General features: G+C 34.1%; 1 protein-coding gene across 1 annotated transcript in view; it reads left to right on the top strand.

The window, feature by feature from the left end:
* Positions 1-387: 387 nt before the first annotated feature.
* Positions 388-13,094, top strand: part of LOC104520746 (glutamate receptor ionotropic, kainate 2) — a gene marked incomplete at both ends in the record, with an annotated part of 34,477 nt that continues 21,770 nt past the window's right edge. The window contains 2 exons of the mRNA XM_010162529.1: positions 388-555; positions 4,438-4,695. Of these exons, the coding sequence (XP_010160831.1) occupies positions 388-555; positions 4,438-4,695 (426 nt within the window). The remainder of the gene's footprint in view (positions 556-4,437; positions 4,696-13,094) is intronic.

The following is a 13,094-nucleotide window of genomic DNA, read 5'->3' on the forward strand; positions in this document are numbered from 1 at the left end:
CTCTGCCACACACACGTAGGTGGTGGTTGATCTGGAAGGGGCAAATGTAATAATTTCAAATTTAATTATGTAAAATAATAATTACCTATTCTTCATCCCTCTCCTATTTTGTTTCTAAACTGTGTGGTTAGTTTATTTTGTGTAGTATATGGAAAAAAACCCCAAAACCAATCAGGTCTTCTTTGAGGTATGTTTGATTTGTTGCTGGGTTATCTACAGGTTGACCCAAATCTCACAAAAATCCTGAGATAATTTCATGAGTTGCACTGTAACAGGTTTATTAAGTAAAAAATTTAATCTTTTCCCAAGCTGATGATTAAAGATGTTCCTGTATCCCATTTTGGCTTACTAGTGGTTTTTTCTCTTTTTTCTTTCTCCGACTACCAGGAGGCATTTTTGAGTGTGTGGAATCTGGTCCAATGGGAGCAGAAGAATTAGCCTTCAGATTTGCTGTGAATACAATCAACAGAAACAGAACTCTTCTGCCAAACACCACATTAACTTATGACACCCAAAAGATAAATCTCTATGACAGTTTTGAAGCATCCAAAAAAGGTAACCTTTTGCATATTTAATTTTTTTAATGAGCGACTAAGACTCTTTTGGTTTACCTCCCTGAAAAAATATCTGTCCGATGAAGCTGTATGCAATGAGACTGTACAAGTTTGTGGCTGACATTAAAGAGCTGTTTTGTAAATGAATACGCACAAGCCCAGCCCTTGAATAAGCACAAAGACCACCCCTTGAAAGCTTCAATGGTAACTGCTTGAAAATTACATTGTCAATTTTACTCTCACTGCCCCTGTCTAAAAACTATTTCTTTAAATATTTAACATCTGATATAAATTTTTCTGAGCTTTGTGACTAGGGTATTTTTGAGTCCAGCTCATTTGGAATGAGAAAACACTATCTCCAGATTTTGTCCTGGAAAATGCTGTGTCCCTAAATTCTAGTGAACCTGGAAGAAGAGTCCAATTCAATTTTAAACATTCAATCACTTTAAGTACATCTTCACAAATACCTTTAGCATTTGAATGTCTCATGCAGTTATTTAGGTGTGGCCTTCAAAGAGGAACAAGTAGTTGTGATTTTGTACATCTTATGTCAATAAGGCACAAAAATAAGCTTAAATATTAAGTCTGTGCTTGAGAATATTGCTATCAGATGAATGTCTAGGACTGAGTTCAGCAGTTTTCTCCTAACTATAAATGATTTGTTTAAATAAAAATTAAAAATAATTTTGAATATTTTTCCAAATTTTTAAAATCTTTGATTGTCACAAAAATTGAAGTTTTCAGATAGTTTTACATTCAAGTCTATGACAATAGATGCAAGTTGTACTGCATCATTGCTGTATCCTAGAAAGTACAAATCTCAGCAAATACAAAGCCTGGTGTCAGAACTCAGGAGAACTGAATTTTGCACTGTATTACATATTCTTTACCTTTTTTTTTTAAAATAAATTGAAGACCCAATTTAATATGAATGTTATCCTTAACAAGAAAATAAGAAGGGTGAAAGAATCAGAGGTCAATCTGTATTTTTTATGATGGATTTCTAGCCTAAATCTTTCAAGTGATCTGGTCCCAGTGTGCCACTCCCAGGTGTTGAAGACTGAAAGCTTTACACGATAAAGGATTTTTGGCATTGTAATAGGCTAAAATGAGTGAAAACATTTGATGCCATGTTAGAAATGCTACATAGGGAAAAGCTGCTGTCTCAGAATGAATGTGCATAAAGTACATCTTAAAAGTAGAATATAATACAGAATTCAAAATTCAGTTTAGAAATTATGAGATTTTTTTTTTTTCTCTTTTGCTATAGCAATGCAGAGTTAATCTTACTAGCCTGTTTTTTTCTGTTTATATGCTAAATAAACAATTCTAATATAGGCTGTTGTTGTTAGGTATGAAAATAGACAGCCTCCATATTTGTACAGAAATACACACAGTTTGGTCATTGGAAGATGCTTTGATTTTTGAAAAATATTATAGGCTCAGTATTTATACCTAGGAAGATGGTTTCTTTGCATAGGAGAGTGTGTGGAAGAAGAAAGAGGTAAACAACACTTTCAACAAAGTAATTCTGAGTTGTTATTCCGATGTTTTGTATGATGGATTAAAGCAGGTTCTGAGAGAGACTTTCCTTTCCATCTTGGCCAACAATTAATAAATGGGCTGATACCCTTCTTTCTCCTTTCCTCCTCATCTTTCAAATTCACCTGCTTCCTGACTCCAGCACACCCTGTCCTGTGAAATTTAATGGGATAGTTTCTCTCCATTCCTGAGGGAGCATGTAGGTAGTAAAGAAATTTGTTCTGTGATCTTTAATTCTTTAAACCTTTCCTGAACAAAACTTCTTTTAGTCCTTACTTGGGGTTTGCTTGAAAATGCAAGCTAGCCCTTATATTACATTGCTAATTCTTGATAGACTATAACAGCTGAAGTTAAGAGTGGCAACATGCCATTGATTGGATACATTGAATAGATTGTATATATTCATTGTTCCCACTTGCATCTTGGATGAGAATGCAACTCTATTTGTAACTGGTCAGGCTGTATCAAAATCTGTGTAATCTTCCAGTGTTAATAGCTTTCTGCTTCATCAATTCACAATATAGCCAACTACATTTCTGCTGACAGGTGCTTTAGTTCAGAATCAAAGGCTAAAGGTTAACATAAAATGGTTCACTTTATTATGATGGCTCCAAAGCAGAGTTTTAACAATGAGGCTTAAGCATTTGACTCATTTTGTAGTTCATGATTATGTCCATTAGTGAGCAGGCAGGCGCTGCATCCAAAACAGCCTGTTTAGAGCTCTTAGTAACATACACTTTTTAAAGTTGAGTATAGATGAAATATTAATGAGTTTTTAAAGGTACTGTATGAAAGAGCAACCTGAAGGCAAGATAATTCCAAGATACTGTTTCAGCAAAGAATAGGTGCAAACAAAATATCCCTCAATACTCTAGAAAAATTGATATGCATCTGATAAAGCTAGTGCCATGCTAAATCACGTGTTAAAGCATTTCACTATTCAAATCTCAGAAACATGAAAAAAACCACAAAAACCGACCCACCATTGAGAAGCCATCTGGTAGCTATTGCTCTTGTTAGTGATCCCATTTACTGACATTTGCATAAAGCTTGTTGATTACTCTTAGGAAGGACAATATTAACATAAATGGTTTTTTATCAAGCTAGTCATTTAGGCCCTGATCTGATGCTCAGAAATGCAATGAAGATCCTGCATATATAGGAGAAGTTCATTTAAACTACTGGTGCTCTACAGTAATAAAAAGGTGTGCCAGTACAGTTTCTGAAATGCATTTGAAAGATTTAGCAATATTTTCATCATATTGAAAAGGATTTGAACAATAAAACAATTAATTTTGACTTGCTGAGACAAGTAATGCTACAAGATGTGTTTCTACTGCTTGTTTCCACAGCTGTCAGGAACACTGGTGGTGGAGTAACAATATTAATTAATAAAATCTCATAAAAATACTTGCATCTAGATTGGATTAGGGAGATACTTTTCATTACTTCTCTCTGCCAAATAGGATATTTTCTTAGAAGACAGAATCTGTTGTTTTTCAGAATTGCATACTCATAAAGGTTACATCTATGGTAGTGATTTAAACAGGAGCAGGGTATGGGGTGAAAACTGGTCTGCAGTATTCACTAATTTTCCTGTATGTCCTAACTAATATTCTACAAGATAATTCTGGTGTGCACTGTAGGAGATAAATAGAACAGAGACTCATGATGCACATAGGGCTACCCTATATTTGAAAGAGGACAACTAAGCCACTTGATGCAGCAGTATTGCACCAATCAGGACCAGTTTTATCGACTAATATAGGTGTAGCATTTTAGGGAAAACGCTGACCTTTAAATTTTGCTAGTCAACATGCCTACTTTTCAGATACAGAAATTCAGTTGACCATTTCAATGAAATTAACAATTTGCCTAATATTTAACTAGAATCTACTTAACACACACAATTTCTGAGTAATTAGGATCTCAGTAGAAATAGTGTTGATTGATTGAGGTAGAAGATAATGCTTAAAAAGCCTAGGTTAGAATACTGTCCCATATGGCCCTTTTCTAAATATAAGTATAAATCTCTTCTCTTGTCAGTGCTTTTTAGAAAATACGCAATTACTGGCCTTTGTGACTTCCACTGACAGAAGTGTTTATTAAGCATAGCTGAGCACTATTTTGATGTTATGTGTTGCTATTCATCAGGTCATAGTGAAAGCTTAGAAATGTATTCTGAAATTAAAATCTGTGTAAGTGAAAGCGTTACATGAGAAGGGAGCTCTGTCAGCAATAAAGTTATATTTAATGGAGTGCCTTTTGTTTAACATGAATTACCTTCTGGCACACTGCCTTCTTTCCTCTCATCATTGACAGACTTCTGTCTCCTCTTCAGCCTGCGATCAGCTGTCCCTTGGGGTGGCTGCCATCTTCGGACCATCCCATAGCTCCTCAGCTAATGCTGTGCAATCCATCTGCAACGCTTTGGGTGTTCCGCATATCCAGACACGCTGGAAACATCAGGTGTCAGACAACAAGGACTCCTTCTATGTCAGCCTCTATCCAGATTTCTCTTCACTCAGCCGTGCCATCCTTGACCTTGTGCAGTTCTTCAAGTGGAAAACAGTTACTGTTGTTTATGATGACAGCACTGGTAAGGCTAAAGCATTAGACTATGTGCAGATATATTCACATGTACAAAGAGAGGGAGGAGGGGTGTCAGTACTCATATTTTTAATTTAAGACATCTTAACTAAATTACAAGAATTTCTATTGGCAAGGTAGTGTATAACAAATTAAGTGGATTTATTAGCATAAGTATTCTCATAAGTATGCTTCAGTTGCTCAGTTCTGTATGTTTGAGCTCACAGCTGTCAATAAATCAGTCGTGCTCTATCCATGTTTTCTGCAGTGTCTTAACACTTGCTAACAGCTATGTCTTCTGATTTTATTTAAAACTTAAATTTTGTAGAAAAATATGGTAACTTGAAAGGTGTACTAGCATGCCTGGTGAAATAGAAGGCCTAATTTCTAGCACTACTTGTGGCATTAGTAAAGTCAGAAAACAGATGTTTTACCTTTATGGAATTTCAGTATCTATATTTTTCAAAGAGAATTGCAGAAGTAGCCCTGGTTTTAGCTGCTAGGAATTGAAATAAAAGGAAGTTTGGAGGCTTGTTTTGCATATGAGCTACAGGAGTTAAAAATGAACTCTTGGATTTTCAGGAGAAATATACAAGTTTGCTACCTTTCCTTTACCTCACTCTAAAATTTGTTTTACCTTTCTGTTTTGCCTTGACAGTAACATCTTTGAAAAATGTTTTGAAATCTTAAGTTTGATTTGAGGTCTATCTAGTGGTGTTCAGAACTAAGAACTTGGTAAGAGGAAAATCTGACTGTAATGTAAGATACAAAGAAGGTACTTAACCAAGTGAGACCTATTTATTCTTCTTAGAAATGCTGTTAACTTCTTCCATGCTGGCTGAACTGTCATTGGCAAGAAAAGAGCATTGTGAGCCTCAAACCCCTCTCATGCTTCAGTGAACTGGAAGATTGTTGATACCCTTGTTACATAATGCTGCTATCTATCTAAATCTGAAACAAAAAAGTAAGATTAAGAAACAATGTATGTTACATGTGAGGCTACCTGTAGCAAAGACTAACTGCTAGATAAACAGCAGTTACAACAGGATAGAATGCCTACTTACTACTTAAGTTCAAATAAGGTATGTGTATAGCTATCAAAAAGTGAGAAGGGAACAGAGATGGCAGTACATAGAATTGTTTATAACTTTTTCTTCTTCATGCCTTTTTAAAAAAAGCAAGGCAGTGAAGTTTTCAGGCTGCCTCCCTAAAATTTTGTTAGTTGATGTCACCAAAAGCCTCAGGTAATCAAGCTTCTGATTTCAAGTTTAGCTTTACAGACTTAAAGCAAGAAATATGTAGCTTTTTTTTTTTTTTTTTTTTTTTTTTTTGGTCTTATTGTTCTGAAATAGGTCAGGAAGTTAAAAAAGCCTCAAATTTTAATCGAAAGGTTATTGAAAAAGTAACTTGTGGTTCAGTGAAACCATTATAGACTTAGGTTTACATAAATTGGAAATATTTAACTTTGATTTAAATCAGTTGGGGAATAACTATTTTTACAATAAACAGGTTACCTTCCAAAACATGTCTTTTAGTTATAAAAGTCATATATTTCAACACTTTGAACCTACTTTGCTCAATATTTTAAAGTAATTTCTCCCCTTCCACAAAAAAACCCCAAACCAAAACAAAAAAACCCCAGACATAATCATGTTTAATAGACTATCTAAAAATCCATGTTTTCTGAAAGAGATATGTTGTTAACAGGTGTGCTAGACCTGATCTTTTCATGAAGTGTATTTTGAAGTCAGGATGGAAGTAGAAATAGGAATAAAGACAGAAAAGATGCTTTTTTTTTTTTTTTTTTTTTGTATGTTGTGATTTATTTAATCTACTTGTGACTACTGTAAACATTTAAGAGAAAAAAAGAACATGAGATCTTTTAAAAGAAATTTTAAATAAAATGGACGATGAATAAGGAAATTCAGGTATTTAATTTATTTAAAAAGCATAAATAATTTTTTTAGGAAATATTACCTTTAAATTTATATTTCTTTCTGGAGTGCCTAGACCCTTCATATTATGTTCCTGGTTTTTCCTGCTGATAAACAGTAATGCCACATACTTTTTTTTTTTTTTTTTTTTCTTGAAATCTGTTGCTGTCTGAAGAGACAGAACAAAGAATCAGTTTTAAAAAGGTAATCCTCTCTCTTTTTTGTGGCACTTGCTAAGTAAATTTAAATTCTACTTTTTTTAAGACTGGCAGTTTTTCTTTGTTAGTAGCATCTCCTATGGATAATTCAAAAACTTCAAAAGCAGGTCACACTGCTGGAAAATCCACAGCATCATTTGCCTTTGAAGTACATGTGGGAACAACTCTTAACTATTAGAAACTCAGTCTTAAAGAAGTAGAGTTTAAATCTTGTTAGAGGCCAACTGCAAACCGGTGGATTTTAAGGCAAGAGGCAGGGGGAGAGGACCTTTTGAAAAGAAGCAGTTACTTCAGCTGAGGAAGGTTTTATCTCCTGCCATAAGATAAGATAAATATTCAGTTGTGAACCTAGGGCTGAAGGTGAATATGATAGTTTCAGCTAATATTTAGAAACTGTGGTGTAAGACTCCTTGTATCATTTAGGACTTAATTTCAAATTCATTAAAATGAAGGAAACAAAAACAAAACATGTATCATTGTTGATATCTTTTCCCTCCATTTGGCCAGTGATTCTTTAATGTAAGATGGTTATCATTCTTATTCCCCTCTCCTTTGTTTCTCTTTTAATCACCCACATTTTACTTGCCTTATTGGAATGTTGTTTAAGATAATAATGCAAGCCTTATTTTGTGATAAATTTAGTGTTATGTATTTCTTTTATCTGAACAGACAGATACAAAAATATATCCTGGTCAAGATAATCATATGTTGGAATAGCGGTTACAGTGATAATTTTTTTTTAATTGCTAAAATTAATATTTTTGGGAGGACAAATTTACTTTATGTATTTCTTTTATTACTTTATAAACATGCATACAAGGAGAGATTATATTTTTATTACAGACAGGAAGGAAAAATAGAAAACATGCATAAACTATGTCTGGATTCTCCTCAAGATAAATTATGAGGAATTGCCCATATGTCAAAATCCTGGAAGACAGGATTAAGGTCCATTCTGTGGGAAAGTATGATTTTGTGTTTTTGTTGGGGTTGGTTTTTTTTAGTATTTTATTTTTAATAGTGTCTTTATCTTAACTGTTAGAACTTAGTTTTATGAATTCTCTAAAGAATTTAGAAGTTTTACTTCTCTAATAAAGCAAAGATACCTCACCTACATCAAAGCATTCTAACAGCTGTGTCCATGTTCTTCATTCCTTCAGTACAGGATATGTCTTCTTGAGTAAACACAAATGGAAAAATCTGTGTGGTTATTTGATAGTCTGCAGTCAGTAAAAGCCCATTTTAACTCTAGTGTCATTTCCAGGAATGCACTGGAGAGTGACACTTGAAGTGCACACTTCAGCTGCCTCTTGACAGCACCATTGTGTCTGATTGTATGCAATCCCCCATGCTCCTATCTTACAGGAAGGAAAAGCAGTTATGTGACTGCTAATAGATAGCAGAGAATTTTTCTGATGCTACACAAGGCACTCTATGTAATGTAGATGCAGTTTCCCAATGTGATTTTGTGTGTCTTGCAACCCGTAATGTAGCTGCCTTTACAACATCCATATGACGAGGTGTGCAAAATAAACTGCCGTCACTTGTATTTGATCTGAATACAATTTGATCTGAGATTGTGTGGCATGAAGGTACAGAGAAAGGCAGACCACATTTAGAGCCCATTTTGAAATAAGAAAGAAATTTGGAACCCCAATCTCCCTTTACAATAATGAACATCTGCACATCTAAAAGGTTACCAAAAATAACAGCCATTAATGGGTTGTCTTCCTCATTGAGGTATTCTCCCTTTATTCTCTGTGGAGGAATAGTTGTACATCATATTGCTACTAATTTGAGAAAAGACATAAAGAAGTTGCTTTTCACGCACTATGGGTAGCAACTAGAGCATGTTCCCAACCTCAGCTTTATGATGCAGAAAGGGCTGTCAGAGTAGATTAACCTAAGGAGCCTGGTTAGTGCTCCTCATGTGTGTCTGGATCTCAGAATACTGGATTGTTCTGTGCTAATCAGACCTGCCTTGTGTTCAGGAGGCTGTAATGAGGAAAGTGGGATAGCTTGGCACAGGACAAAGTAGAGGCTGTGTCATGCTGAAATAGAGACAGAGATGCTTCTAAAGGGATGTGATCAATAACACTGGAGAGACCAAAGATCAGGTTGAATACAGGGTATTAAGGAAGAATCAGGACTACAAATAATATGAAGTAGACATTTAAACTAGAAAGGTTAATTCTATCTTGTCTTGGTAAGAAGAGATGCGGTGTGTTACAGTGAGGATAAGGTAATAGAAATGAAAATGAGCATAGAGTGGGCAAAGGTTTTAATATTAAATTAAAGCTTTCTGCCCTGGTGGTATTTTATGGAGTAGACATTGTGACAGTAAGTAAATGAATCTGTTCTTTCAGAGAAGAAGAAAATGTATGAGTTCTTTTTCTCTGAATTTTTTTGATTACTCCTGCACTTGATTTTTTGATTATTATTTTTTTTTCATTAAATAATAGCTCTATTCTGCTTCCTGGTATGATTTAGTGTCTCCCTTTATTGTAGTTCTGAATATTTTTTTAATATAGTCCATCTGTTGTACAGACAAAAAAATGGAATGAGGCTCTAGAACACTTTTCTCCTAGTCTGAAGATAAGTATTGTTTCTTGTGATCATTCTAAATAGCAAACTATATTCTTTTTAACTAGAATTTACCATTAAAAAAAACCTAGCAGGCTGTAACAAGATGTTGGCTAGTTGTTTTGTTTGTGGGGTTTTTTTTTTTGTTTTTTTTTTTTGTTTTTTTTTTTTTTTTTTCCCCTTAAAATGATTTATGGTCTCTTTGTTAATTAAATACCACTAAACTGTCCCTGGATACTAATTAAGTCCTTTCAGGTTTACAGATTTGCTACAGTCAATTGTCTTTAAGAAAGAAAAGTGGAAAAATGACAGTAAATTCATCATCTGCATGTCCTAATGGTTTTAACTGGTCTCAAAACAGTAACTTAATTTTAAGTACATACTCTGATCTTTCTATTAAAGAAAATATATTAGATAAATTCTAAATAAGTTTGTGAATCTTGGAGAATTCCAAAACAAAGAATATATAAAGAGTTAGAGGCTGAAGCCTTTAAAATATAGTGGCACTTGTATTGCCAAATAATGTTATATGCAGATCAAATTGATATAAACAGGGTTCTGTATTTTTTTCTTGATTAACATTTGTTTTGGTCTTGGGTGAGCGAGTATAAACATCAAAAATCTGTTGCATCTATAAACAGAAGCCAAAGTAAAAGCTGGAAAAAATTACTTCAGAAATAAAAATGTTTTATGTTGGTCTTCAATATTAAACCGTGTGTTTTAATTCAAGGGAAGGAAAAAGAAAGATGCCATTTTGTTGATATCTTTACTCTAGTATACAGATAGCATTGATTTGTAAATAAAACTACACTTTCTTTCTTGGAATGAATATTAAAATTAACGCTATCTTATTCTCCCTGTATTTAGCATTGTTGTGACCTCACCTTGAATATCATGTGGGGTTCTAGCCCCTTCAATTAAAATGTTAAGGTACTTTAATGTGTTCAGAGTAGGGCAGCAAAGCTGGAAGGCACGATGCTTTATGAGGAATGGCTGAGGACACTGAGTTTGTCTAGTTTGGAGATCAGGAGGCTGAGGGGTGACCTCATTGCTTTCTTACAGCTTCCTGAGGAGGGGAAATGAAGAGGGAGGTGCTAGTCTGTTCTCCCTGGTACCCAGTGATAGGACGTGTGGGAATAGTTCAAAGCTGTGCCAGGGGAGGTTCAAACTTGACATTAGGAAGCATTTCTTTACTGAGAGGGTGGTCAAACACTGGAACAGGCTTCCTAGAGAGGCAGTCAATGTCCCATGTTTATCAGTGTATAAAAGTCATTTAGACAATGCCCTTAATAACATGCTTTAACTTTTGTTCAACGTTGAAGTGGTCATGCAGTTGCTCTAGATGATCATTTTATGTCCCTTCCAAACCAGGACAATAGCAAGCTATAAAGATGAGAAAAAGTGTTCAAGAAACTTTAGAGAAGGTGCAACTGAGAAGGAGGATAGAAAATGAGATGATCTGAAAAGGCCTACTCATCTGTTTTTTCTGTAAATTAAATAGGAAACTTCTCAATTTATGTGAAAAGCTGCTGTCCTTTATAAACACATCTGCTAAGGTCTGTTCTTAGCAGAATGAGAGTTGGAATGAAATCAATTGAGAATGTTGTATTTGAACATTTGACAACTGATACAATAACACTGCATTTCACCTGAGTTTAGAAGACAAGACTTCAATCTTGGTGATCTATAACAGAAACTTACAAACTGACTGGCATTGCTAGCATGCAGTAGAATATATTTCAGGTTTGAAATGTTGATATAGAAGGGTAAAGTTTGTTCAAGAATAGATGACAGGCAGAAATAGGGTGCTCGGTCTGCAATACAGTAGGACACATCTACTGGGAACAACAGGAAAAAGCATGAAGGAGTATTGTTATTGTGGTTTCCATTGTTGTGGATCAAGATCTAAAACAAACCACTAAACCATGAAAATTACATGGAAAAGGCTTTTTATTCCCATCCTTTTAAGAATCATCTAAAAAAAGTAACCAAAGACAAGGTTTTAATATCAGCAAATACCTCAAACCAGGTATTTACTGGGAAAGGAGTATAGAAAGACACAGTTCTTACAATATTCCCAGAAAGACGTTTTAATATATGTTGAATTTTTAATACTGAAAATATTGAATGCTTATGTATGAGATGTTCTTGTGATATTTCTGATAGTGAATCAATGCTTGGGAATAGAAAATAACAGTTTATTATTACAGAAGTACAAAACAACAAAATATACTGAATAGAATTCAGGAACGTGAATGTTATTAAAACTGGAATTTCTGCCAACAGAAATTGTTGGAGTCTAAAACAAAGAAGATTCAGAACATGATGATTTCTTAAACAATACTGAAATTGAATAAAACAAAACAACAGTTGTTAAGGGATCAAAGTTTTCAAATAATTTGATTAAGACTTTTGAAAAAAAATAAAATTAATTAATCTTAGAATTATGGTTAATAATTATTGTTTAAGAACTCATGGATGGTAGGTGAAATTCTAGAAATCTGGAAAAGGTAGACAAGCTAAGATTTATCCTAACTTAGATACTTGTCCAAATTTTGAAATACATTTACCCTGTTTCCTTATGTTCACTTAACATCTAGATAATCTACCCATTCCTAATTACTACTTTCCTAACTTGGGATCTGCTTAAATCAGGGTAGAATAAAGTGAGATTGTAGTATGAGGTTTTTAATTTTTTTATTATTAATATTGGTTTTTTAATAGACCAGTCAACTGAATTTCTGTTCCTGGAAAAATGCTGGAAAAATAAACTATTTACTTGTAAATACTTAAAAGGTCTCAAAGTGATGAGCAACAGTCAAGTTTGCTTTATCAAGAGCAAATAATGCAAAACTTCCTACTTTGACAGGTCAACATACCTTGCGGATAAGGAAAATCAAGTAGATGTGGTAAATATTGAGGTAAGAAAGTCATACCGTTCAAGGTCACATTCTTATATGCAAATTAGAGAAATAGGTGCCTTATACAGCTGTTGTAAAATGAATGCAAAAAGAACAATAAGACATAAATAAATTGGTTAAGGCTTGTACAAAAATGAATAAGATATATTTACAAGCTTTGCTTTCTGACATGAAGAGTATACAAATTACACATGCAGGTGATAAGGTCAGAAGTTACAATACTCTAGAAAATATGATTTGTATTAAAGTATTTTAATAGGTTTCTATTGAATTTAAGACATAGTGGATAAGCCAGTATTATGAGAAAGAAAGCATAAGGTTTTACTCAAATGTATGACCTGGAATTTAATAAGAAATTCCCAGGTAACTTCAATTAAAAAGGTATCACATCATATTACATTTCTTTTTGCAGCAGATCTCAAGAAAGATGAGGGTTCTTCAAACAGAGGCTTAAGAAAATATGACCAGGCAGGAGAGACTAAAAAAGTGTTGGTTTAGTCTAGGGAAAATGTAGAAAAAGGTATTGCAAAAGGAAACAAACTATCCTTTGTGTTAAACACTATAATTAGAGACACATTTGAAACTGTAGCAGAAATCATAGAATGGTATGGGTTCGAAGGGACATTTAAAGGTCAATTAGTGCAACGCCTCCTGCAGTGAGCAGTGACATTATTAAACTAGATCAGGTTGCTCAGAGCCTCATCCAACCTGGCCTTAAGCACTTTCAGGGAGGGGGCAGCCACAACTTCTCTG

This window comes from Antrostomus carolinensis, unplaced genomic scaffold (genome assembly GCF_000700745.2).
Source record: "Antrostomus carolinensis isolate BGI_N321 unplaced genomic scaffold, ASM70074v2 scaffold832, whole genome shotgun sequence".
Lineage (NCBI taxonomy): Eukaryota > Metazoa > Chordata > Aves > Caprimulgiformes > Caprimulgidae > Antrostomus > Antrostomus carolinensis.